The following is a 27,360-nucleotide window of genomic DNA, read 5'->3' as shown; positions in this document are numbered from 1 at the left end:
GAAATTAAAAAAACAGCAGCAACAAAAAAACTGTAGCATGTTGTAGTTTTAATACAAAGTTTTATTTGGAATAAAACATGTTTTCTGTAATTTCTATATAAAAAAGAGCAACTGAGTATTTTTTTTTCTCTTGGTAGTGGAGATCAGTTAGTTCAGGGCTTCATAACATTACATTCAATCATTATGAACTGCAGTGAAAAAGAAAAGTTTACATATTTGACCAGACTATTTAAACATTGGAAAAGGGGGATTATGTTAAATTTTTTTTTTAAAAAAGGCTGATTATTACTGCTCATCCTATGATGTTTTTGCATTGGATTCACACTGGCGCTGACTGAGGCTGTTGGCCAGGTAGCCAATCAGAGTGAGGTATTCCTGGAAGCTGACCTTTCCATCGCTGTTCTCATCCAGTCCCTCCTGCATCTCTTTAATGGCACTGCTGTCGTTTGTATCCTGAACAAAACACAAACAGATAAACAGATGCAAACAGAAAACAGTGTTATTGGTTTTTTACCTCTTTATAAAGAACATGGATTTGATATACTTGTGAAAATGATGGTACAGAGTACAGATTCTCACCTCCATCATGCCACTGAACTGTTTCTGTACCAGCTTCTTAAAGGAATTTTTATCCAGGTTATCCTTCCCTTTTGAAGAACTAAAAAATGTGGTCACCACTGTCTTTATGGCTGACTCCATATCTCTATTACAGAGAAAGAAAAGGACACAAAGCAAAAAGAAGTGCTTAGACTGAGAAATGGCAAAGAGAGATATGGCCATATCTTTGACACTCAGACTCTCGAGCATAATGCCGTTAGGTACAATTTCTATGAACTTCATTAATATGAAAATACTTTGGGTCTTGAGTAGATAAAAGGCTCTCATTATCTTCAGTGTATACCTAAGAGCTTGGATAAAAAGCACCTAGACCTTTGGTTCTTGAAAAAGGGTTAGGTTTGATACTTGAGGCTCTCTACCAGTCAGTGAAACCTGGACGAGCCTCATGTCAATATTAGGAAAAATTAAGTTATATTCAATTAATAATAAAAATATTAATTTGATTTTAAAGGCAATGGTGTCCTGTCATAAAGAAATATTATATATTGACACTTCATTTGAATTTTAAATGCTTCTATGTCCTATATAAATATCTGAGAAAGGTAAGGCACACTAATGAAGTTAACATAGATGAAGTGGAGAGAACAGGGGCAGAGCAGCATAGAGTCTGAACTAAACAGAGCGAAAGAGAGGGTGTGATGGAAGGATGAAGTAAAGGGGAGTCTCTAAAAGTAAACACAATGGAAGCTATGATCTCTGACGGCAGACATCTGATCCCGAAAACCACACAGGAGGCTGAAAGTTCAGATTACTGCCTAATGCCCCGTCTGCTGCAGAACACCTCTCCACACACTGTAGGACTACATGACATACACTACACAGGTATCACCAGAAAAAAACATCACCCAACCAGTCAACCACATGACACCTGAATACAAAAACAGCAGGGATAAAAAAAAAATAAAAAAAAAAGGGCACGGAAACACCAGCTGTATCCAATTTCTATAACATTTGACAATTTTACACAAATTCTGATTACGTTGTGCAAATCTAGAGATGTGAAAAAAGTCAGGCTGCACATCAACAGACATTTCTCACAGAAGAGATCTGACATGTTATTCCAGTAGGAGCATACTTGTCAATAATTAAATCAATGATGAAGAAATCCCATTAATCTGCTGGAGTTTCAGGGTTGTTGTTAATTGGACTTGCTGGCACACTGTCATGGTTTTCTGGGACGGTGGAACAGACCAACGCCGTTATAAGTAATACCTTTGCCTTTTCTTCTATTACAAATATCTACTGGGAACCAGGTTGCTGCACAGGCCACAAATGAAATAGCAAGGCAGTGATGAAAAAACTTTAGAAAAACTACAGAAAACAAACAAAGAATAAACAGTATATGAAACCTTTGTGTACTTTCCCTGTGAAATTCAATTGAAAAGGCCACTCCAAAGAAACAAACCAAGTCCTACATTTGTACTATATATCACACACAGACAGTACATTTGGAATCCCTTTAGATTTACTTTCTAGATGTCAAAATAATTACGAACTAAAACATATTCAGACAAAGAAATCATTAGAGTAGCTATAGAAAAATGTGAGAACATATTTAAACCATATACTCATTAATGTTATAAAATGATCTTACTTTCCTTTGACAGTCAAAAGTATGTGAACCTTTGCTTCCAATATCAAGTATCAGTATCAACATTTAGCCATAAAATTTAGAGTTTGTTGTTCTGTCAGTGACAGCAAGCAATTCCTGACCCAGGTGCAGTAGATCTAGCCCAAACCATGACATTACCACCACCTTGTCTCACAGACAGGTTCTTCATATTATTAGCAGTGTTTTTCTTTTTTAAAACAATGCTTCTCATTTAAATCTAGTTTTGTTTTCTTTTGTTTTGTCTTTTTGCTCTAACTTGTCCAAAAACCTCCATCCAACAACCACCCGGCTTGTGAATGTGTGCTTTTTTGGTAAACATTTGCAGTAGTATTGGTTTTGAAGAGGAATGGTGTTGTTCTTACACTTATGATATTCATATCACTTCACTAAGCAAGTAAAATGTGCCCTTTGTGATCTCACAAAGCTGTTAATGCTTGAGCTCAAAATAACTGACGGTGTGATCCTTGATGGAGGCCAAACTCTGTAGTGATGATTTTGTAGCATTTTCCAGCTGATGAGCATTAGCAACTCTTTCTCAGAGGGTCTTTTGAAATATCTTTGTTTGTGCCATTATAGTCTTCCACAAACATGTTTTGTAAAGAGTTGCTGTTGTTTTCTAAGTAAAACACCCAGATAATTGAGCCACATGCATTCATTTAAAACAACAGAACTTTATCTCACCTGCAACTTACATGTTATCCTACAGATATGTGATAATGGACAATTTTGTACAATTAAAAGAATAACCAAATATACTATTTTTTGCCTTATTAATTCAGGCTGGGTTTCATTACACAGTTTTAAGACTTGTGTTAAAACATATTTCTGGTCATTTTCAAAAGACAGTAGATAAAGTGGATTTACATGACCCTTGATTCTTGGATGTGGTGTTGATGTACGCTTTTCTTGAACAATGCAATACACCAACAAACTCAAAGAGCTGCTCACAGCTGCAAACAATAAAAACTAATAGCTTGTGGTAAAACAGAGCAGGACCACCACAGGCAACATGAGAACCACATGAATTGCTCATTTCAAACTGGATTCAGCTGCACTTAGTGAGTAACCTTCTTGAGACACAAACACAGAGTTACCACCAAGTAGTGCACATATTGCATTTGTAACAATGCTAAGAAATGGTGAAATGTTGAATTTCTGTCTTTTAACTGCAAAAAAGTGAAACATAAATTGTCATCATAATATATATTTATCAGTGTTGTGCATGGTATTAAGGTATAGCTGTTTGGTTTGAACAGTAAATTATGGAAATCATCATGTGGTACATAACTAGGGCACTTTAAATGCTTTGTGTGGCTTAAGGGTATGGCCAATGAAAGTGCAACTTAATTTATTCAGGCACAATTCAGCTAACACATGACTCTTCCTCAATGTATCCAAGAAAAATTTCAGGGCAATTGTTCATAGAAAACAAAAGGCTTGGATAAATGTCGCAGATACTTGAGTAGTGTTGATAAGAATCAGAGGGGTGGTGGCTTCGCTGCAGGATTTCCAGTGTGTATTGGAAACTACCCTGCAGCAGCAGTAGCCACAAGATGGGTAATGATCATAGCTACCTGGGGTGATGTTATTGGAATAATAGCAGAAGCGGATAAATCTGCCATCTGACGCAGATGCTGCACCTCAATACTTAAACTGTGCCCACGCTGGCCTGCACATGAAGACACGCAAATACACACAAACACATATCTGAAGAAGGGCAATTAAGACTTCTCCTGCATTAACCTAATTAGTGTGTGTGTGAGTGAGAGCCAGCACCCAAACCCAGGATTTTGTTTCATGTCTCTCTGCCATGCACAGACACACAACACACACACACACAACCGTCCAACCATAAAGTGTACAACTGTCATCAGCATGTTGTTCATTATTATTTGATAGGCTACTATGATTGCCCCAACACCTTCCTTACATCCTCCACAAGTCAAACACTAAAGGTACAAGCAAACCAGTGTGTGTATGTTTGTGTATGTGTGTGTGTCTGTGTTTGTGTATGTGTATGTGTATGTGTATGTGTATGTGTCTGTGTCTGTGTATATGTATGTGTATGTGTTAGCTTCAGAAAAAGTCATACATCAAAATGTCTGGCTGGCCACCATCCATTAGCGTCTGTTTCAAGTGTAATTAGATGAACATGAAACCAACAAGGCTTCAGTCAGAACTGGAGACAACAGGGCTGCAGAATTACAAACTGGGCAAAGGAAACGTGTAAAAAGCAAGAGGGTGGCTGGAAGGTGTGTGTGCACAGTGCACACAAAGGTCTCCATCAGCCTCTTGGCACATTTACACTCGGATTTGGAGCAAAAAGAATGACTCAAGTGGAATGAATGATGCCCCGTTCATTGTTTTATTTGTACCACTGGCTCTGTTTGAGGGATTGTGACTTTTTGTTTCACCTCACATATGGTGAAAAGTAGCTTCTAGTTGTGACCTTCAGTTTCACATGTTTATGGATTGTGTTTAAGGTTACCAATGACCCTGTTGTTGACAGATAAAAGACATCACAGTTGGATGAACTTTAAGAGTAAATATCTCCTCATGTTTTTCATTGTGCAATCTCCTCTTAGAATTTATTATTTAATTCACATTTTGTTATTTCTGTAAAAATGAAATGTTATGGGGAAGCAGCTGCCTAGTGGTGGGCTTGGGTCTGGAGGACACTGAGTCACTGTGGGGCCCTGAATGAGTCCCTTAATCCCCCAACTGCTTCTTGGAATATTGGACAGCCAAATGTCCTGATGATGGATAAAATGGAGTGCCTAATATCCCAATCTTGGATTAATAAAGTAAATTTATCATCGTAGCAAATTACAGAATTTGCTAATTTAAAAAAAAAGAAGCAAAGATTTAAGCTCATGTCAAAACTACTTTTGCTTAAATTTCTTCTGTTTCCATTAAATCTTTTTCATGCTTATCTTGTTTATTTTCAAGACCTCCCTTGCAATAGTGTCTTTTAGCCTCAGCTGGACTGACATGCAGATTTGATCAAAGAAAAAATAATAATAATACAGTGATTCAATATCACTGAAAAAGTCTCTCACAAAAATAAAAAATCATTGCTACAAGATGAGTTCAAAAATTAATCCATTTTCTTTTTGCATCACAACACATTTGTTTATCGTGTTTAGCATTTAGCGTTAGTCAAATTAAGTTACAAGAGGGTTTACTGTTGTCTACACTGTACTGTACTATTCTCTACATGTTGCTGCTTTTACCATTGAGTAAGTTCCTGTTTCTGCTTAAACATCGGCATAATGCCCACAGGAGGATGTTTCACTAACTACAGACAACATGTAGTCTGTCATTTTAGTCTACGCCATAAGTACACACAGTGAAAATCATGCTGTGCAGCTGCTGGTGACTAATGCTGGTGAAAAAATGTTGCAAACTTGCCATGTTCAGACCAGTTTAGTTAACCAGCAGGCAGGGCCACCCAACCAAAGCCCTCTTAATGAAACAAACTGCCTGCATTTCTGAATAAATTTTATCAAGTCGATAAAATTCCGTCACACACACATACACACCAAGCAGGTCATTTTCTGAGTCGGCTACTCGATACACCAGGATAACTGATTAATCTGAGCAACTGATCGACTCCACCCTGTTGGAGTTGTTTGAACTTGGTGTGACTGACTCACTTCCCCCGTGAACATGTCACCTGCCATCGCCCAGGTCAGTTTTCCTTTTCTGTGGCAATAACTAAACCAGGCCGAAGCCATTCGAGTCTCACTACTTTCTTATCATAATGTGAATAATTCAGGCTGATATGGAGCAAATCTGAGACAGTAATCTCAGTGGCTGTTAAACGACCTTGACGCGTGTGCCAAAAGTAGTGTGCGCCGCGCGTAACAGAGTTTGCCCGCGTCCCACATTTACATTTAGCCCTAACTAATCTTGACAATTTGTAGAGCGACCAGAGGCAGGACTGACACACGGGCAGCAAATAAATAAATAAACGTGAGTCGAGACTCTCGTTTCTCTGGAAGTGTAAAGGGACTGGAGTTAGATTACCAAGAAGGGGAACCCGATCCCTTTGGCCAAAACCGACGCAGTGGCAACAGAGACGCTGGCAAAGTATACAAAATTCATTACACTATATATATATATATATATATATATATATATATATATATATATATATATATATATATATATATATATATATATATAAAATCAATAGGTTCCAAAGAAGGAAATAAACCCAAAATAATCTTTTGAAAGCAAACTCACCTACAACACAAGGAACACAAAAGAAGATAGAAACTGTTTCAGCTGCTCTTCTTCCTTCTTACCAGCCTTGCGCTAGATTAACCAGAAACAGATATCTTTTCCGTGATTTAACTTCTACTGAAGCAAACGGTTTTTTCCCGTTGTCATAGGGCGTGTGCCTGAGAGGGAAGGAATGTGGGAAGAGGCGCAGCTTAGGCAATGCAGATTAGTTTTAGTCACATTATTCCCCCAGGAAATTTCTGTTATGCTTTCTAGTAAATGTCTTCTTTTTTCTGTATTTGTGAATTCCATTTCCTCGCGTTTGTATGGATTCTTCTTAACATGTGCGTTCATGTAAGCATTCAAAGCTTTACAAACATCAGATTAACTCAAACCACACCCTGAAACTTAAAATAAGTTAAAAATGGAAAAGACAAAGAAATGTATGAAGTCGATTTATAAACAAACTTGTGCAGCAATAACGAAAAACTGTTTTGTTTGCATGCTTTTACATTTTGTTTGCTCTTTCATTTTTAAACATATGCCAACGCCACACCTCATTTTGTCTCCCTGAGGGAGGTGATGTCTTCCAGGAATTAGAGGGGCAGGAACACTTTGAGACAGTTCTCAGACAATAAATTCTCACTGTACATCTAGATCGTTGCCCAATGAGTACATGCAGCTGTGTTTGGGAAATTTTGGAGGCTGGTTGTAATATTACTGTCAGAGTTAGTGTTCTGGGATTATGTTTAATTTCGTTTGGTCGAGACAGTAAATAACAAATAACAACAAAAGTACAACAGACTACTCCGCTGCTGAAACTGATTTATGAGATTACCATTTGGATGATTTCACATTTACATGGCGCACACACCCAGCTGAGTAACACCCATGAAGCTGAAACAGAGTATTAAGGTCACTCTATTGGCTGAACCCCATGCTTGCTTGCAAGATGTCAAATCAGCTGCCAGAACTCCAGGAAACTGAGCTCTCCGTCATAATTCTTGTCCAATGAACTCATGAGATGGTCAATGACAGCAGCGTCCAGTGTCCTAAAACAGGAAACTATATGAATCAGATCATAATAATAACCCTGACAGCCGGTAAGATCCAATATTTTCACATAATTGGTGATGTTTGGTGGTGAAAAGGAGACCGGGGCGTGATTACCACTGGTAAGCACATTAGCTGAGATAATACAATACATCCAGTAGAGGGGGTTTGTTACACGACGCATTGGCTCCGTCACCATCATGTGACTACAGTGAGGATTGCACTTGGTGCGTGCAAAAAGAAACATGGAATTTTCCACACTTGGAAAAGCTGTGCTGTATCCTCTGTTAGACAGCGTGCAGACAACATCCATCCATCCATCCATTATCTATACTGCTTCGTTCATTAAGGGTCACGGGGAAGCTCGAGCCTAACCCAGCATGTAGCAGGTGAGAGGTTAAACCTTGGACAGGTCACCAGTCCATCACAGGGCTGCAGACAACATAGTTACTACAAAACTGTGGAGGTTTTGTAGGGTCAAAATTTTTCTTTACACTGTCTATGTTCAATATTATATTATATTATATTATATTATATTATATTATTTTATACTATATTATATTATATTATATTATATTATATTATATTATATTATATTATATTATATTATATTATATTATATATAAAGCACATTCAAACAGCAACAAGGCTGGCCAAAGTGCTGTACACAGTAAAAAGAAAATTCAAAATAGTCTAAAACAGATAAAAGTATAATCAGTAAAAAATACATAACAGTTTTTATTTAAAGTAAAAGTTTGATTTACTTTTACTTGATTATACCTATGCCTTAATTGCACAGCTACTTGTGTTTTAACCTTTTTTTGTGTTTTGTCTTTATTGTACTTGCATATATACAACTTGATGACTACACTGTGTGTCATAAATTGCCCCTCATATTATTGAAATTAAATATTTCAATAATATAAAATGATATAGACAAGGTTCATTTAAGACGCACAGAGGTGAAATGGAAAACTTTCTTGTCAATCAAAATAGTTAGAGACTGAAATTTATACTGGACATGGAAACTGAACTTTGAGATGAAGAGGAGAGTGATTGAATGACTTGTTAGAGCACCATCTATATAAACAGCCTGTGTATATAATGCTAATATCTGCAAGACAACTCAATACCACATTCTGCATACAACATCACCACTTCATCATAAAGAACCCAGATAGTATATAAGCGGTTATAAACTTTACAGATACAGACTGCACAAGTGCATGACAGCAGCGCTTTTGTTTCTTAGACCTATAATGCATACTTTGAAAAGTTGGGAGGTCTGATTTAACCGGCCTGCTATATTCAGTGTCAGAGAAACCATCACTGCTAGCATGTCTTGAACTTGGACACCAGCAGACCACTGACAGAGACCATCGTGAGCTGAAAGACAAAGGAGAACCAGTTTTTCAGGGGAAAAAAAGAAATACTCAGTTGTAATAACGATGCTGTTCCAGTAACAGCTCTGTAATAATACAGATTACTGTGAGTCTAAGACATCTTTAATTTGATCTGATGTAATGCAAACTCACCTACTCAGATGTGTGTGTGTGTGTGTGTGTGTGTGTGTGTACGGTGAGGATATCGACCTCCTCCCAATTCTTCTGGTAAAGAAGATAAATCATTATTCTAAACATTTTCTATGATGCATTTGTATTTCCGGACTCAACTGAAGCAAATAACCAGTTTCATTCTGGAAAAATACTAAAAAAAAAAACTCATATGGGTTTTTAAAATTGGGTTTAGGACAAGTTAATCATAAAACAATTTATATACTATCTTAGTGATTTCTGTCTTAACCATGAAACTATGCTTAAAACAAGCATAATAAAGCAGTAAATCACTTTAGTTGCACAGTTGCTGCAAAAACATTTACAAATGAGGTCTTTGGAGTTCACTGTAGAAATCTTAGATTATTTTAGCCAAAAAGTGGACAGGCACAGCTGGCATATTAAGGAGGCAGTCAGAGCACATTGACTTTATCATCCATATCTCCTGACACCTTGTTATATGTCTCAGCTGCATGACACAAACCTGCACAACCATTTCTCTTTTTACCTTAAAAAAAGAAAGAGATATAGGCTACTAGAGGAATAGTAGTATCTAGTTCTTCCATTCCCTTGACTGTCATAGAGGAACAGCTAAGACAAACTAAATAGTTCACAGAGAGGACAGAAATTGTTCAGCTATTTGCAGCAAAAGTATCAGGGTTTTCCATGGGGCAAAGCTGCTAGCTGCTCTATGATTAATATCCTGTTACAGTAGAGACATCTGTACCTACAGTAAGGGTGTGTTGTTTTTTTTTTTTTGTTTTTTTTTCTCTACTTTAAAACTTAAATCCTGCATCTTTAACTACTTGAATGGCTTTTGTGTCTACTTATTCCGTGTTTGGCTTTCAGAGAAACACTTTAGTTGAATAGGTGGACCTCTGTTTATATGAAATTATAACAAAAGTTGTAGTACAGCTGTTTCATAAAATGATGATGTGGTTCTTTTAAATGATTAATAAATCAACAAGAAGCCTAATGAGCAACAATACAGTTAACAGTGAAAATTAAAGATAAACTTCTCAGGCTTGGATGAGGAACCAAGCTTAAGGGAAAGCAGGTTTTAGAGAAGGTTTTAGAGAAGTCTCTGTTCAAAACACATTTACACTAAAGTAAAACTGAGTCTTTTGTGCAGAACAAGTTGTTATGAAACTAGAAGCTTGATCCAGGAATGTGTACAAAGATGACTAACCAGTTGCCTTAGCAACAACAGAAAGAGGATGTAGTGCCTTATTTTGTGTGTGTTGGAAGCAGAAAGTTAGGCTGACCAAGTCAGCAGAATGTCAGCAACTCAGCATGTAAAGAAAGAGGAACTAAATAGTTGATTAATAAACTTATGGAATACACATGGAGAACTCAACACACATTATTCAATGCCTCGTCTTGTTGTTACTGCTGTGGAAGATTAGTGTCCATGAAATGGCATCCCATTGTCAAATAAACTCCAAAAGGCAAATTGAAAAATTGATGGGCTCCATCTGCTCCTCTTGGCAAAAGTCTGATTCTCTCTTTACTTAAACACAAAATATTTATAAGAAATTCACAATGAGGTATTAATATTTACATGATTTATGCATAAATATTTAACCAGGCCAGGTTCTTTTTTTTATCACTTGTGTCTGGGACAGAAACAATTCTTACCGTAACTGATGTATCATCGGTGACTGAATAACATAAGGAGGGAGTCTGTGGGAGTTTTAACCACTTTTCTGTATAGAACAGTTTTAAGTATGTTGGCTTATTTCCTTACTCGAATTACCTTCTTCAAGTCCTTCCACATTTGAGCTGTTTTATAGTCTCACCTTGGCCAGTGTTAATGTTAATGAATTCACCATCTTGGAGAACGCCTCACAAGTGTGCATATGTGTGAATATGCATTTTGTTAAAGATTACTAGGATGAGCCAGAGGTGTTCTTTCTTTCTTTCTTTCTTTCTTTCTTTTTTAAGGTGATTCAAAGCACAGCTTCCTAGTTTAAATAAAAGACAACAATCCTAACCCTCTATGACTGTCACAGACCTGTATGCAGGCTGACGAGGCAGGAGGTAGGCAGGTGCAGGAATCCAAGGTTTAATAAAAAAAATAAATGACAAACAGGACTTGGAAAACGGAAACAGTACAAGGACGTAAAATAACAACAATTTGGCAAAAGGTAACTGAAACCAGTGAGTTTATATAACCTACTAAGGACAACTAGCAAGGACTAGGTGGAAAAAAAAATCAAACCAGATGTGCTAATGAACAGAAAGTAAAAACTTAATAGGAGAACTGGCAATGTTTGTTGCTCCTGACAAGAGTCTCAGAGTCAGGGGTGATGGTAGACAAAGCATCTCTGAGGTCATGCTAAACGTTTCTGTGTGATTTATTTATTTATTTTCTTTTTCAGTTGAACAAGAGTTGAGAAGCCACACTCACAGAGATAGGCAGTGCTGAATGGTAAGAAAGTTTTTTACTGCTAGTGGGAAGGGAAGGATACCCACTCATCACGGTGCTGACCCAGAACTGGGAGAGGCTCGCCTCCGCGAATTTCTTTTTCAGCGTGCGACCACAGGACAGCTCCGCCAGCTGACTCTCTTCGTTGCTTGGCAACGTGACGCTTTCCATGATTCCGAGAGGGTCGCGTATCCAGTTATCATCCTTCTGTTTCTCGGGAAAGTTGTCATTAAACCGCCCAAGCAGTTTATTCAGGTGTGTGGTCATCATTTTCTTCATTACATTTCCTGCCGTGTCATGACAGGCATCGGGGAACATGTCGGTTTTTACATAGGATGACTTGCCCACACGGATATCTTCTTCTTAAAGGCATCTGTTTTGTTTTTGTAAAAAATAAATATTGCGCCCTTTTTCTTGCATTAACACGTATAACGTGTTTAATTGTTCAAACAGCCACACACTGTTGCTAAACAGATATACCAGAGAATTGTTCTGGGCAAGAAAGGCTGCGATTTCAGCTTGTAGCCTAGTTCATAAAAGCAGGACGACACCTTTCCTCTCGGAAGCTAGCTTACCTCTTCATGATACAAAACCTGACATGCTCACTACCAAGATCCTGGCACAATTTTTGGAAACATCGGGTGTTTTTTGCACTCCGTTTAATGTAGTGTGGCACCTTAGTGTAGTTGCACTCGGATGACATTTTTTTGAGTTTCATCAAGCACTGGTACCATATACTTTTTTTTTTTTTTTTTTTTTTGCATCCAGGGCCTCTCGATGGAGAAAACAATGGTTCCAAGTTGCATTTGGAGCTTTCTCGAGCAGGCTATCTATGGAGATAAATCACAGCCATAATGTTTGTTCATTTGAAAAAAATATTTGAAAGTGAAAAATGTCAGCTAAAATTAAAGTAATGTTTTTACAGTGAAGTTTGAAAACATAATTGGGTTAAAAATAAAACAAAATATATCAAATGTTTATATCAAACTTAATTTCAGTGGGATTTTTTAAATTTTTTGTATTTTTCTAAATAAAATGTTTTTTCAGTATTATTTCTTTTTCAAGTTTGAGATATTTTTTTTGCTTTTATGGTTTCAGATTTAAACCTTTCCAATAGACTTTATTTATCTATCTATCTATGTATCTATCTATCTATCTATTTTACAGTTTCAGTTTTTTATTTCCCCTTCAGACTTTTGTTTTATACTTTCAGATTCTTGTTTTTCAGGACCAAACTTTTGGCTTCGATCTGACGTGGTGGGTGTGGCTACCGGAGATAGGGGGCGTGGAATTATGAATCACAGACTTATCTTGTCATTTGACAGAGGTATAGTTTTAAGTTTAACTGCTGACTGTTTTAACACCTCTCTGATCGTGTCCATAACTGCGGGTAAGATTAGGTCCTCTGCAGTGTCATGGAGCTTCTTAACCTTTGCAATATGGTGTGCCACCTGGTAAGATTTTGGCTTTGAGCACGAAGAAGTCAGACACTTTTGTGATGCCTTCAGGCCTTGAAGTCGCCTTTGAAAGTACACAGCAGGTCTATCTTTGACAGAGGAGTGTTTTGTTTCCAAATGGCATTTCAGTTTTGATGGTTTCATACTTTCATGTGCCAACTCGTCACCACACAAAACACACTGAGGTTTTTGTTTTCCTGTAAGAAGATCTATATTTAATGTAGTCGGGGTAACTATTTGCATTTTGCTATGCTTGCAAACATTTTTCATTGTAATTTTGATGATTATGGCTTACGGCTTATGAAAACCTAAAAATCAAAATCTCAGAAAATTTGAATCAAATTTGAATCAATTTTTTTAAAAAGGGATTTTGAATGAGTAAATGTTGACCATCTGAAGAGTATAGTCATGCATATGAACTCAGTACTTGGTTTGAGCCCCTTTTTCATGAATTATTGCCTCAATGCTTGTGGCATGGACGTTATCAGCCTGTGGAACTGCTGGGGTGTAAAGGAAGACCAGGATGCTTCAATAGCTGCCTTCAACTCTTCTGCTTTGCTTGGTCTCATGTGTCTCATCTTTCTCTTGGCAATGTCCCATAGATTTTCTATGGGGTTCAGGTCAGGAGAGTTTGCTGGCCAATCAAGCACAGTCATTTATTCATTCTTTGTACCGCTTAGTCCATTACGGGTTGCGGGTAAGCTGGAGCCTATCCCAGCATTAACAGGTGAGAGACAGGGTACACCCTGGACAGGTCACCAGTCCATCGCAGGGCCAACACATAGGGACAAACAACCATTCACTCTCGCACACACACTCCTAGGGAGAATTTAGAGTAATCAATTAACAAAACATGCATGTCTTTGGACAGTGGGAGGAAGCCAGAGTACTCCATTCTTCCTCTGGGACCTTGATTTCTAAATGAGATGCAAAATTAGCTCTCATCAGAAAACAGCACTTTGGACCACTGCTCAACAGAGCCGTTCATTTTTTCTTCAGCCCAGGTAAGACGCTTCAGACGTGTTTTGTTCAGGAGCGGCTTGATAAGAGGAATGCAACATTTAAAGTCCCTGTTCAGAAACTGTGTGGTGGCTCTGGAAGCACTAACTTCCCCATATTTTTGAATGGCCTTAATGATCCTCTCCAGACTACAGTCATTCATGCTGGTTTCTCCACCTTTTTCTTCCACACTTTCCCTTCCACTCCACTTTTTATTGATGTGCTTTGATGCAACACTTTGAGAGCATCCAACTTCTTGTGCAACTACTTTTTGAGGTTTTCCCCCCTTGTGGAGGATGTCAGTGATGGTTTTCTGCACAACTGTCAGGTCAGGTTTATCTGTGATTCCACTGTGACCCCCCAAATAAAATGTTTTTGCGAGCCTCCGCCTCACCAACAAGCGCCTTAACTTCAGTCTCCGTGAACCTGCGTTTTTTTTCCTTCTTCTTTTTCTGGTTGCCATGATTAAAATGCCACAGATCAGCTGGCTTATATTATTTTTTGTATTGACCACTTATGGTAGAATGTGGGTGTAGGGGGAGGGATAAAAGCCAATTTCACCTGCGCAAGCTGTGATTTATAAAAGGGAAATTGCTTTGACCTGTGCACGCCTGGTTTTATGAATCTGAATAGTTTTGGGCGCACGTACACTTTTAGTAAGGATCATACGCACAGTTTTATAAATGAGGCCCCAGATCACTCTTGAAAGAGACATTTTTTTTATTTTAATGATGTCTCTATGGTTAACTAAAGGATCAATCAAACAGATTCCAATAAAATAGTAACAGCAGGCAGGAAGGTTTAATTTTTGTTTGCCAATTTCAGATAAGCAGGATCATATTGTTTTCACAGGCATATTTTTGTCTGTGTGTCAAATTAGGTATTTTTATTCAGTTGTAGGACATATGTAATTCAGTCTTTTAGGTTAATGTGTTACAGTAGTATTATCAAGCTCCTGAGTTAAAAGAAGACACAGCCAAGTCATTTCATCACAAGGAGGCATTAAATTTTTTATTTTTAAGACAGTAACAGGAGCAAACATCCCAACATTCAAAGCTCTCTACGCTACCACAAAGCTACAATGCTGCAGCCTACAGCTCATCCGCATGTAAACAGAATATTTTGGAAAACATTTTGCTATTTGTACCATAAAATCCTAATCAACCTAAATAAATGTTACATTCATTGGCAAACAATAATTAAGGACATCTTAGTGCACAATATGAATTCTGTACCTGAATAGAAATATACATGTTCAACATGTCAATATCATATGTGCTCAACATTTATTTTTCTATAAAATGCCAATCTCTAACTTAATTATATATTTCAGCAGGTTATTAATGTATTTTTTATGCAAAATGTACAAAGAGTGAAATTAAATCAGTGCCAGCGTCTCTAATCATATGAAGCATTTACTAAACGTTCTCAGTAATCCATGTTGAGATTATCTATAAAATGGGTGGTTAACCAGATGTTGAAGATAATCCAACATTAAGACTCAACCAATACAAAAACATGGTGTATTCTAGATATTAACAAAAAAAAAAAAAAAAATATTAACCTGAACAAGCAGGCAGTAGATAGTGCACGGTACAGAGGAACAGGTGTAGTGTTTAAATAAGACTATAAATACTACAACTCACAGTCAAAGCATCCAAATCAGTCCTGCAGGTTTAATCTCTCGCACAAAGGAAGTGAATGCAGAAGTAGAGGAATCACTTTCATACCTGAGGACAATCAGAGTGGCTGCAGTTGCTCAATCATATTAAATTAAATATGTGGTTCTATCTGAACATTTGAAGAAAAAATAAAAACGAAAAAAAAAAAAAAAAAACGAGCAGATGCAGATGCAAACGCTTCCTATGAGACGAAGGTGTGTTCATGTGTGCAGGTAAAAGTTCAATTACATGAAAGTGGCACAACAAGATATGGAATCCTGCAAAAGAATGACAGGTGATAAATATATACCTTTAAGCGTTTGTGGTCAAAAAGAAAAAGGTTCCTTCTGAGTTATCTGCTCAGACTCTTCTTAGCTGCTTTTCATAAACACATTAATTCTATCGCGCCATCAGCCACGTCTTTGTGCACCCTCCTTCCTCCTTTCCCCTTTCATTTTCTCCTCTTTCTCCCCTGCTCCTGGCAATGAAAACCTTTTCATGACTTCTCTTTTAAACTCTTCCATTTCATCCTCTATGTCACTATCTTCGTCTTCGCCATTCACCCCTTCAACCATGTCTTCCAAAATATCTCCCACATCTTCAGCAAAGGCTTGAAAGCTCAGCTGGTTGTGCACAAAGATCCCGTCCTTGAAGAATTCAGTGGTAAGCTTTTTGAGCGCCTCTCTTTTGGAATCATCCACGCCTGCCTCTTCTGCCTTGGTGAGATAGGTTTGGAGGATGGCTTCAAACTCGGGTAAGGGGACAGGGAGCAGCCGCTCAGTTTTAGCACAGGTCTCCACGGAGTCACACTGCTGTGGTGGTCTGGGATCGTGCTGGATGCGATCTCTCTGCTGGGCCCAGTATTCAGGCTGTTCCACAGAAGGTCTGTGGTGTGTGTGAGGGGGGCTTCCGTCTCCATAGAGATGCTCTTCTTTGTGGTGATGGTTACCTGTTAATTTGTTCTCATTGTCATTTTTTAATGAGCGTGATTTCTCTTTTTTCAAGTCTCCATTATTCTGTTTCTCTGTCTGTCCTCCTCTACTCCAGTCCTCCTCTTTCTTTTTCAACTGATCCAACTTCCCATCCTTCTTTTTCCATTTGTTATCCTGTTTTTCATTTCTGTTATTTGACTCATACTCATTCCAGTGTTTCCTCTCGTCTCTGCCGGACCTTCCTTTAAGATTATTTTTGCTGTTTTCCTGCTGCTTCCTTTCACCCTGACCTTTTCCCTCTTTACCGTGATTTTTTATGTTTTTATCCCTCCAATCAAGGTCTTTCTTCTCTCCTTTCTCATTCCAGTCTCTCCTCTCCCACTTCTCTCTGCCACTTTCCTTGAAGCCATTTTTCACTTTCTTCCATTCCTTCTGCTCCTTCCATTCATCCCCGATCTTGTGCCTCTCACCACGATCTTTTCCTCCCTGCCAGTCCTTTATTTCTTTATCTCTCCATTGTTTGTCTCCATTAATTTTGTCACTTTTCCCCTTTTTCCATTCTCTATCTTCCTTCCATTGTTTTCTCTCACTCTTTTCTGCCCACTCTCTCCCACCTTCTGTATCCTTCCAAGACTTTCCATCATCACCTTTGCCAGTTTTCTTCCAGTCTTTCTCTTTCCATTGTTTTGTGTTATCACTATGCTTCTTTTGCTTGACTTCCTTATCTTTCTTCTTTTCCAACATTTCTTGCTCATGTTTTGTCTTCTTCCATTCTTTTTTATTACCATTTTTATGACCCTCCTTTTCTCCTTCCTTCCATATAGATTTTTCTTTCTCTTTCCATTGTTTCTTGTCAGTAATTTCATATTTATCCCTCTTTAAAGATTTTTTCTCTTTCTGGTCATCCCATGGCTTCCCGGTCTGTTTCTCTACAGCTCCAGCAGTGCTCTGCCTGTTTTCTTCTGGCTTGCCAGTGGGGGGCGATGTAGAGGCTCTCACATGTGCTTGGGCTGTCTGACTGGGTGCTGAAAGACAAACACGTTAATAATACTAGAGGGATGACAAGTGTAGGTTACAGTAAGAGTAAAAAAGCTGAAGTAAAATAACATTCTACGCTTTCCCTTTTTTTCTACCATTATCCTTCAACAAATTTCTGCTCTCATCCATATCCCCTTCCTGATTCCTCCCTCTCTCTGTTTGTACCTGAGGAGAGTTTTAATTCAGTCACAGTGGATCTCAGTGTTTCTAGCTCTTTCTGTAGGGCCGGGACAGACTCCAGCTCTTTCTTCATCCTGTCGTTTTCTTTCTGAAGGAAAGGGAGAGATGCCATCTCTGTCTTCAACCTACTGTTTTCCTTCTCCACCTCCTCCCAGTGCAGCCGCTCCTTCAATCCCTCCGCTGCTTGTCCCTTGGCCACTTTTAGCTCTTCTTTCTGTGCCTGTTAAAGAACAAGAACAGGAGGAAAAGGGCCCCCATGAGAAAATGATACACTCAATGACACATTTATGCAAAGATATGCATTTGTGTAATATATGTACTGTATATATATATATATATATATATATATATCACACACACACACACACAAAGAAGAGTAAAGGTAATAGACAGAATGGAGTCACACCTGAAGTTGGGCTTGTAACACAGAAATCTGCTGGTTCCCTTCAGCCAACTTATTTAAGAGCTCTGAACCTTCAGCATTTGCTCGATGGGGAGGAATGTCGGGATTAAGCCACTCCTGTCAACATATTGCGCACACACACACACACACAGAGTAAAACACAACTCGAGGATTTGATAAGGTTGAAAACAGAAATATGTGATGGTGATATGGGAAAGGACAAAACAGTACAGAGAAGCAGTTAGGAGGAAAAGCTGTAATGCTGCCTCTGTAGTCTGTTGTCTCATACTGAGCACATCAGACTAAATTTTTATGCAATGAACACTTATTGTCGTGTAAAATGTGCACACATAAAGTACAGACGTCACACTGACCTGTTGTCCAGGTGTCTCTGTGTCTTTCAGCTCCCGTGTGGTATAGTCACTCTCTGGAAATCAATATGCAAAGCATAATGTCTATAGGCATAATACACCCTCAAATATGCAAAAGATTGCAATTCACTCCATATTCCTAAAAGAATGTGGCAATTACCAGGCAGCAAAGCACTATAGGTTTTTATAATTAAGTACATATTCTACAGAAAAGGCATTTATACTGTATTATCTTGCTGCAAATAAATACCATAATACCATAGAAAAAAATTATGTTTTATTAAAGAAAAATACAAATTTCTTGAATTCCTTAAGATTAAAACTGGATTTACACTCGCATAGCTTCTACGTACAGTAGTGTAGCCAACATTAGTGACATGTGCTCTTGCACTTGAGCATATGGTTACGGTAACATGATGGAGTTTCTCTTCTGCAACTGCTGCACAAATTCAGTGAGAAGCTCCAGAAATCTGGAAGCACATAATCACAAACTGACCAATCAGAAGGGAGTATTTCTGCGTAACAGTGCTGCAAGCAGGGGTGCACATTGGGTCTGGCAGAGGTGCACATTTAGGTGGACCTAACCAACCTTACGCAGACGCACTGCAAGTTCAAATCCAGCCTAACCCTATCATTTAAAAATAAAACAGGAGTTGGGTATTTTGGTAAAAGGGAATAACATGTTATATCCTTTGGAAACTGGATTTAGTGAATAACTTGGTCTAATAAAGTGAATGACAGCTCTCTTTTCACTCTGCAGCACGATGTGCTTACTGCAGACCAGTCAGTAGCGTTGAATTTATTCCATTTTTATAAATTTTTTTAATACCACAAATGTGCTGCATTTACATTAGCATCTATCTTGGGACAGTTTGTGTCATGCTATTGTTTATAACAAGTTTATAATGTCTGAAGTTTGTTACAAACTAGTTTTCTGTGCAAATGTTAGTACATGAGATACAAAGCATTGTTTTATTTGTAAATTCTTTTCCTTATAGCCTCCGTGCTTTTATGGCCTGTCTTTTTATCAGACATTTTGTATCGCACTATCACATGGGTCCAATTTCTTGATGCAACATGTTTTCTGATGAAGGATAATAGTCTTGTGTGCAAAAGTGATGCATGCATTTTTCCTCTCCTGCATGCACAAACATGCCAAGAAGAAATCAGTTATTTCATATGTGGAAATGTTAAAAGAACCTACCATCATCCAGGTCCATGAAAACACCTGCAGGTATAATATACTTCAGTTTCAGAGCACCTACATCTAGTCCTGCATTTCTACTTTAACATATTCAAAACTATGAGTTTCTCCTTTTTTCCAAGTCAGTAGGTGATTCTTACCTGAGAAAAAGATGGTGCCCAAACCTAACAGAATAACAGCACCAAGGATGCACTTGTTTACTGAGAACCCGCTATCATTTTCTCGCTGTGGCACTTGAAATTCTTCTTCCTCTTCGTCTTCCTCCTCTCTTCTTCCAATCTGCTCCAAAGCTGCTAAGAGAGACCTCTTCCTCCTCTCCTCTGATTCTCCCTGCTCTCCCGTCTGCACTGTCCTTTCCTCAATGACCTCTGCATCCACACGAGAGTCTGGAACAGTGAAAAAAAATACAAATTATTATTGTTATTTGACCTTTTAAAGAATGCTGAGGTTCATATTTTTATGTTTGGAATGCATTAGGTGGGGAAAAAGTGTTCTTTTTCTCACATCAAACATTGCTGCAGCACTTCTTACCATGTTCTGTTTGTATAGCTTTACAATGCACCTTCTACAAAACCCACTACCTTTCACTGGCCAACTATTTTATCCTATCTGGCAAAGCGCAAGTGCTTGAGGCACACCAAATTAGCTCCAAAGCTGACATTACACATGCGTATCATTTTTATGTCAGTGACAAAAGTCTGCACTACAAGCTGCTCAGGATTTGTGTCTTCTGAATGTAAGAATTACTCTCTTTGATTTGCATTTAGGAATTCATAAATTAGGTTTACAGACCATTTTTTGATATGGCTCAAAGGTTATATCTTTGCAATTTTACATAGGAAAGCAATAACAATATATATGTGTGTGTGTGTCTGTGTGTGTGTTATAAAATGCATTTGAATTGTGTCAACCATCAGCCAGTGTTAGCTCGTCACACTCGTTGCTATAATGTTTCACATCTTCATTCACATCACTCTGGATTTTTTATCAAACAATACCACAAGTTAAACACAGAGACACAAATGTGGTCACTAAGATTAAAAGTTAGCCAGCAGTCTGATTTTTGACAAAAATAGAAGAAAAACAACAGCTGGACCTTGTTCACTGCAGTCTGGTCAGCCAAATGTACTGCTGTTACACAACAGGGTGGCTCGAAGGGGTAAATAGTGTTTTGATAATTCTTTTTTTTGAAGTATAGCAATACTTTGTCTAAAAACTTAACTTTTTTAAACTTAATCAATCTAAGTTTTCAACAACAAGGAAAACCAGAGTGCAAGTCTACAGCTCAGTCTGCTTATGATGGGATCTGGGGAACAGTGATATAGCTTTACAAATAAAAACAACTCATCTAATGCAACATCACACAATACCAGCAGATTACGCTGATAAATAGCATTATCTATATATCAATATAAATATCAATATGCAGCTGTCTTCTGATTAAAAGAGCTTAGAAAACTGTATAAACAATGAATGATTTACTTTTAAGATATCAATTAGGCTATTTTAGTTGACTGACCGATTGCAAAATATTATTGGACATAATTTTGTTCTTTCAGCTGCATCTAATGTTTGATGCCACAGCGAGTAAAGCACTACACCTACACTTACAAAACTTCTCATGAAATGTTTGACTTAGATTCTGTTCTGTGTGGTACACGCAATCTGTTTTAAAGCCACTTTATATTTCTTAAAAAAGCATAGATAACAAAAAAGTAATCTTTAAAAACCCATAAATGAACAAATAACATAAAATCAATAAATATCAATCAACAATTTTAACTATTTGCATCTAAATTTCCTGCTAAAGAGAAACCACTAACTCACTTATGCTGAACTGTAGTTGTAAAGCAGTACATAGCAACAGAAATCTAACTGGTTCATGCTGTAGCCATACAGACAGCTGCAGACCAAAAGCCTTCGCAATGCAAAAAAAAAAAAAATCCTCGGAAGCTGATTTACTTCTGCAGGGTGTCATGCAACAAAAGGTTTCGCTGTTGGGTCATGCTCCCCTCCTCATACTGACCACAGCCTTTCCAGACCACCGCCTGGCCCAGTTACTGAACAAATCCATAACCTGCTGGTCCACCAAGTTTACTTCAAACACAGATGGTACAAACGGCTTAGTCTCAAAAAAAAAAAAAGATGATGATGTAGACATGCTGTCTGATGATCTTTTACATGAACTACATGGCAACAAACATAATAATCTGTGTTTTTGCTATTATTGTTCTTGTGTTGTTCATACCTGTCTGCTTTTCTAAGTCACTTGTCTTTGGGTACTGTTCTAACTCCTCTCCCTGTAGGTGTAGCTCCTCCCCATTTTGCAGATGCAGAGTTTCCCCCTGTGCCATCTCTGCATATCCAAGAGTCTCTGTTCTGAGCAGTGAGGCTGGGGGCTCATCAGGGGATTGAGTTAAGAGGGTGTAAGAGTCGGAGGATGAATCAGGATCAGGGCTAAACTGTGCCATGCCCTCAGGTAGGCTTTCTGCTGGGTTGACTTCATCACTGCAGTGGATCATGGTGGCAGAGGCTTCCAAAGAAGAAGGAAGGAGTGTTTCAGGAACATCAGCAGGCACAGAAGAGTGTTGATCTGCGCTTGAGTCTCCACTATGATCTGCTGTTTCTTCTGATACCTAGATATAAAAATAACATCATTAAAATGGTACCATATGAACAGTCAAAGGGTTTTGTGGCACCATGATAAAACTATTAATAAAAAACATAGTTTAGTGTGTTTGTATTATATTTTACAAAGTACAGCTATATCAGAGTAAACTTTAGCCTAAAACACAGCTGAAATCAGTCACTTTCCAAATGTGACTTGCAAGTTAAAAGGGGTAATGTCCCAGCTGTGCTGCCACTAGAAATAAAAGACCAATCACAATCTAGCACCCCCTCCCCGGACAACGCATTTAATTTGCATTCGTTGGCAATTAAAAAAAGAGCAATCTTTTAAACCATAAGGTAATTATGAAATAAAAGATAAGAATATTTTTACTGGCTACTCATAAATACATATTCAGCCAAAGTATGTGACAACTGGTACAATTACATAATAGAGCATGATTTGTATGCTGTCTTACTAGGTAGTCCTCCACAGGGAGCCTTTCTGCAGACTCTGCACCATTTGCAGGCTGGCTGTTCTCTCCAGAACCTGGATCATCAAATACAGACACAGTAGAGGAAGTATTTAGGACAGCAGTTCAACATTTTTCAGCCGTCACTTGTAAAATGGAGCAACTGTAACTCATGACACAATCACCTGATGAACAGAAGCATCATGATGAAGAGGGGTGGAGTGGTGTATTGTAATTCACCTCTCAAGAATTAATTGGCAGAGACAGAAAATCTGGAAACCGTATGTTCAGTAAATAAATTGTGCTGTCAGGCAGTTCTGTACTACATGCCTGAATTTTCATACTGTAACCTGTGTTAAATTATGTTTTTTTAAGGAAAGTGTATGTGTCATTAATTTTTTCACTATGTAGCTGCAAATATTTGTCAAAAGAAATGAATTTATTCTTTATAAGCAGATGTAAATTGCCCACGCAGGACCTGGTTTGAGGACATTTATCTGAATGTTTGCATTCACTGCCTCTGAAGTGGGAAGAAAGAGAGAGAGAGAGAGAGAGAGAGAGAAAGCCAAGATAATAAAACCTTACAAATCTGTCCTTCACTCTGTCCTAACACTATGTTTACATTACCATGCTGAAATTATTTAAATCTGATTTTTTTCCACTTACGCCACTTATTTTTGGTCTTGACACAGAAATCTGAATGTTCCTTCCAATGTTCAAATCCAGACACACCTCCTCCGTATGGCTTTGCAACATAAGGGAGGCACTTGCACTGGATTCCTTGCAGATTTCTGCTCATAGACGAGGGCTGGTGTCTTAAACCTGCAGCACTACTACAGCCATGTAAACAGCAAAGGCTAGCCATCTAGCCTCTCTTGTTCTTCTATCCTGTTCCTATATTGTTGGAGAAATGTTTGACATCTTCGAGTTTTTATTATTGTTGCTGAAACAAATGACTGATACAAAAGGGTATTGCATGCTGTTCCATGTGCTCTTATAAAAATTAGATGTAAGATGATTGTGCTTGTGGTAGTTTAACTTCAAATCTGATGTGTACTGAACTGGGATTTATTAGGAATAAAACAAACAATGTAGCTGCTAATGTGGAAATTGCCTTTGATCTGTGGATAGTGTGATCACAGGTGGACAGCTCTAAGTACATTAGTTTACACCTGGTTTTACAACATGTGATAAATGTCTCATCTCTATTTTATATACAATCAAACATGTGACCTCTATCACACACAGTAATGGAAGCTTCATTTGTTCATTTTTCTGCAAAACAATCAATTATATTCTGTGAACTTGTTGAATAATATGATTACACATTTTCAGAAATTAATGCATTTAAGATTTACCTAAATCTCATTAATAGCTGTTTTCTCACAAACTCTTCAAGGGACTTTGTTATGCAATATGTAGAAGGAGTAAAAATTGCCTTGTGTGGTTGCAGAACTCAATGTTGAATGACTAATGTTAGCATAAAATGAAGATTTAGGACATTCTTAAATATTAAAAGTCTGTAAATAACTCGGTTTACAATAAAAAAAAAAAAGTTACTTTATTGCCTTAATGTATCCACCAAGTGTCTTGTTATGGGTTTTTACATCATTCACAAGACCCAAAATATAGTTAATGAATGCTGTAATAAATAAGGTCAAATGAGCAGAAATATGTATGAGTTACCTCTAAACAATAAGGGTAAGGAGGAATAGAAAAGGCTTGAAACTTTAGCACTCATAGCTGATAATGTGTTATGGTAAAAAAAGATGTTATGTGTCATACAGTAAATAATCCCTAAATATACCTGTTGCAGCTGTACGGCTGTCTTCATGCTGCTCCGTTCCTGCTGCAAAAGGCCTCAGGGTTTCAGCGCCGGATTCCTGTGACAAGCAACAGAAAGGCCATCAGAAGACAAAGACCATATCATTTAATTATCACTGCAATAAGAGCCTAAGCTATTTTGCATGCCGACATCTATCTACGAGAGCCAGCAATTACCAAGTATGATCCTATTTAACAACATCTACTGTAAAAAAATCTTTTCAATAAGGAAGGGAGTTTGTGTGCGTGTCTGTAAAACTACTTAAGACCAGTGCCTGAATACTTGTTACACAAGTAAAAACAAAGACAGACTTATGACAGAAACCTAATTCATATTCAGGTGACCCAAAAGGAAAATCAATTAGGACAAGGACCTCTCTCTTGAAAAATAAATTTTAAATTAGGTCATCCACAGCTACTCCACATATTTATATGCACTTTAAAAAGTGATGATACCTCAGAAGTGAGGATGGTCCAGCTGTTGTTTGAAGTGGTGCCTCCAGACATGGCCCCCTAGAGCCTTTGCCTGTCTCCTGCAACACAAAGGCAGTAAGAAGAACTTTTTGTGACCAGTAATTGTCAGGGTGGCTCAATGCTCCTCTGTGCTTTTATAGTTTACATCAAAGCTGTGTGGGATTTTCCACCAAATAAAACCTAATATTTATAGATATAGTGGGAAAAAAACAACTTTTTGATTAACTCAATGAACTGACATGTAATAAGATGCATTTGGTATAAAATTAGAGCAACTGTCAGCCCTGCAGCTTCAACAAATTTACATCCTCTGTTTACACATGGATTTGAATACCAGTCTCTTCTATTCAGCCTCGCCCATTCTACTAATAAAGGACCTACAGTAACGTGTTACTAGCATTTTGTTAGAGTGTCCGTGTGTGTGTATATGTGGGCAGGAAGTCTCATTGCCTGGGAGCATTGAGTTCTTCATTAGTAGTTTGTGTGTGCTGTGGAGGTTGTAGGCACCCTGGCTTTTGACTAGCTGAAAAATGTTTTGGCACACACATGGGTAACTAAGGCCTGCACCAATCTGGAGATACAGACAGCTAAATGGACCGTCCATTTCAAAGTTCTTAGTCTGGTCAGTAGATGTTTACACTCCCCCGTTCTTCAGCTGTATTTGGCATATCTGTAAACTGCATGAAAATGACACCTACTTTGCAAATGGTTTGATGATCAGTAGAAGTTCGCTTTGGTTTTAAGTGTCAGGATTATTAAATGCCTCTAAAGCTCTTTTTACACTACAAAGGATAACATAATTCAAGATGCTTATTTATTGTGTGGTCTTATTTTGTTCTGTGAATACAAAGAGAATTAGGAACTTCACTTTATATTTCATCGGCTGGGTAATGACACACTTCACTCTCCAAATTCAATTCTTTCCCAGCTCTTCAATTTAGGTCTCCTAATCGAGTGCCTCCCAAGAGAAGTCTACTGAATCTAGCCTAGGGCCCAAGGAGCATTGTGGAGCTTATAGTGGAATGGTTTAAATAGATGTCAGCTAAATATAGCTACCATGAGATTGAATAGAGACAGAAAGAGGTAGCATGCAGAGGATGGCCATAGGGAATGCAACAGAGAAAGCAGTGAATACAAAAGGATACTTAAAAGGATTACTTGACTTGTAGCACAAAACCAGATGTTTCTAGACAGAGTTTTATCACCTATATCTTAGTTGTAATATCTAATTTATCCTTTCAATACAGCATCAAAAGTGCCCTGAATGCAACACATGCGATGTTTTTCCAGAGCAAAACACAACCAAACACCATGTTAGAACAGATCTTAGCTACACTGTTTCCTGGTCTGCTGGGAAAACATACCAAAAATGGTCAAGAAAATAAACGACAGAAATGAGGCCTTGAGCAAACCCTATCGCAAAGTTTATAGACAGCATCACCAGCACAGCAACCATGTCAACAATTACTATGCAAAGAGGCTGGTTTGAGTGAGTGAATTACACAGGACATGTCATAGGGAAATGGGTTTATGAAGAATAAAACTTTTCACCGAACAATAATATATATATACATTTTTTTAAATGTAGTAAGTGTCTGAAAATGTTCAAACTGCTTCAAGTTTCAAGTAACCACAAGAAAACATTGACTGTAAGAAAGTATTTTCCACTTCACCCGAGGGACCAGGAAAACGTCAAACGACACAGGCTGTGCAGTAGGGAAAAAACAAAACAAAACAAAATAAAAAAACAGCAACTCGACTGACGTCGTTGCTTTATATTTAAAAGAAAAAATACAAGCTACATCAAAATCAGTAAGTAAGTCTTACCGTGGTCGGATACTTTACTTGAGATCCCCGAGCATATGTCAGAAACAGCAGGCGCTTCAGTTTTCCCATCCAACTTGTAACTTGGAACGTGCCTCCCGAACTTAAAGATCCACGCGCCTCTCGTCCAATCACAGTTGGAGTTGGCTTTGATCCCGCCCCTTGTCATCCAAATCAGCCAGTAACAGCTCGGAATCACATTTTCTTCAGTAGGGCAGCTGCCAAGCTGACTGACACGCGCAGGTGATGCGGACAGTGCTGGATACTTTCAAATACAGCCAGGCTTAAGATTTGATAGTCCGCAGGTAGTTTGATGCTGATGATGACTATTCTTCTTCCATCACATGCTTCCATTTCAGTTATAAATAGGGCTAAAAATGCTAGGCTATTTCATCAAATCAATACAAGTCTTGTGCTACATT

The 27,360-nt window shown here is 38.0% G+C and overlaps 2 protein-coding genes across 5 annotated transcripts; both read right to left on the bottom strand.

Moving 5' to 3' along the window:
* Nucleotides 1–43: 43 nt before the first annotated feature.
* si:ch211-105c13.3 (uncharacterized protein LOC325758 homolog) lies at nt 44–6,648 on the bottom strand. Of its 2 annotated transcripts, XM_041989086.1 has the most exons (4): nt 6,479–6,648; nt 580–703; nt 280–453; nt 44–192 (listed from the first exon to the last, which is right to left on the bottom strand). In XM_041989086.1, the coding sequence occupies exons 2-3, from the start codon at nt 697–699 to the stop codon at nt 298–300; spliced, it is 276 nt and encodes a 91-aa protein (XP_041845020.1). In that variant the 5' UTR covers nt 700–703; nt 6,479–6,648; the 3' UTR covers nt 44–192; nt 280–297. The 2 variants fall into 2 exon arrangements, with proteins under 2 accessions (XP_041845020.1, XP_041845018.1); XM_041989084.1 differs by having other exon boundaries at nt 44–453; nt 6,479–6,647.
* An 8,280-nt stretch (nt 6,649–14,928) lies between these two features.
* Nucleotides 14,929–27,040, bottom strand: pbxip1b (pre-B-cell leukemia homeobox interacting protein 1b). Of its 3 annotated transcripts, none has more exons than XM_041988915.1 (11): nt 26,942–27,040; nt 25,097–25,173; nt 24,624–24,699; nt 22,823–22,893; nt 21,985–22,372; nt 19,877–20,122; nt 19,737–19,760; nt 18,536–18,588; nt 18,165–18,278; nt 17,744–17,978; nt 14,929–17,565 (listed from the first exon to the last, which is right to left on the bottom strand). In XM_041988915.1, exons 2-11 carry the CDS (start codon nt 25,145–25,147, stop codon nt 16,019–16,021), a joined length of 2,805 nt encoding a protein of 934 aa, XP_041844849.1. In that variant the 5' UTR covers nt 25,148–25,173; nt 26,942–27,040; the 3' UTR covers nt 14,929–16,018. The 3 variants fall into 3 exon arrangements, with proteins under 3 accessions (XP_041844849.1, XP_041844852.1, XP_041844850.1); XM_041988918.1 differs by having other exon boundaries at nt 17,888–17,978; XM_041988916.1 differs by lacking the exon at nt 19,737–19,760.
* Nucleotides 27,041–27,360: the final 320 nt, after the last annotated feature.

Source organism: Melanotaenia boesemani, chromosome 6, assembly GCF_017639745.1.
Source record: "Melanotaenia boesemani isolate fMelBoe1 chromosome 6, fMelBoe1.pri, whole genome shotgun sequence".
NCBI lineage: Eukaryota > Metazoa > Chordata > Actinopteri > Atheriniformes > Melanotaeniidae > Melanotaenia > Melanotaenia boesemani.
Note: the sequence above shows the minus strand (reverse complement) of the source record. Positions and strands in the feature narration are given on the sequence as shown.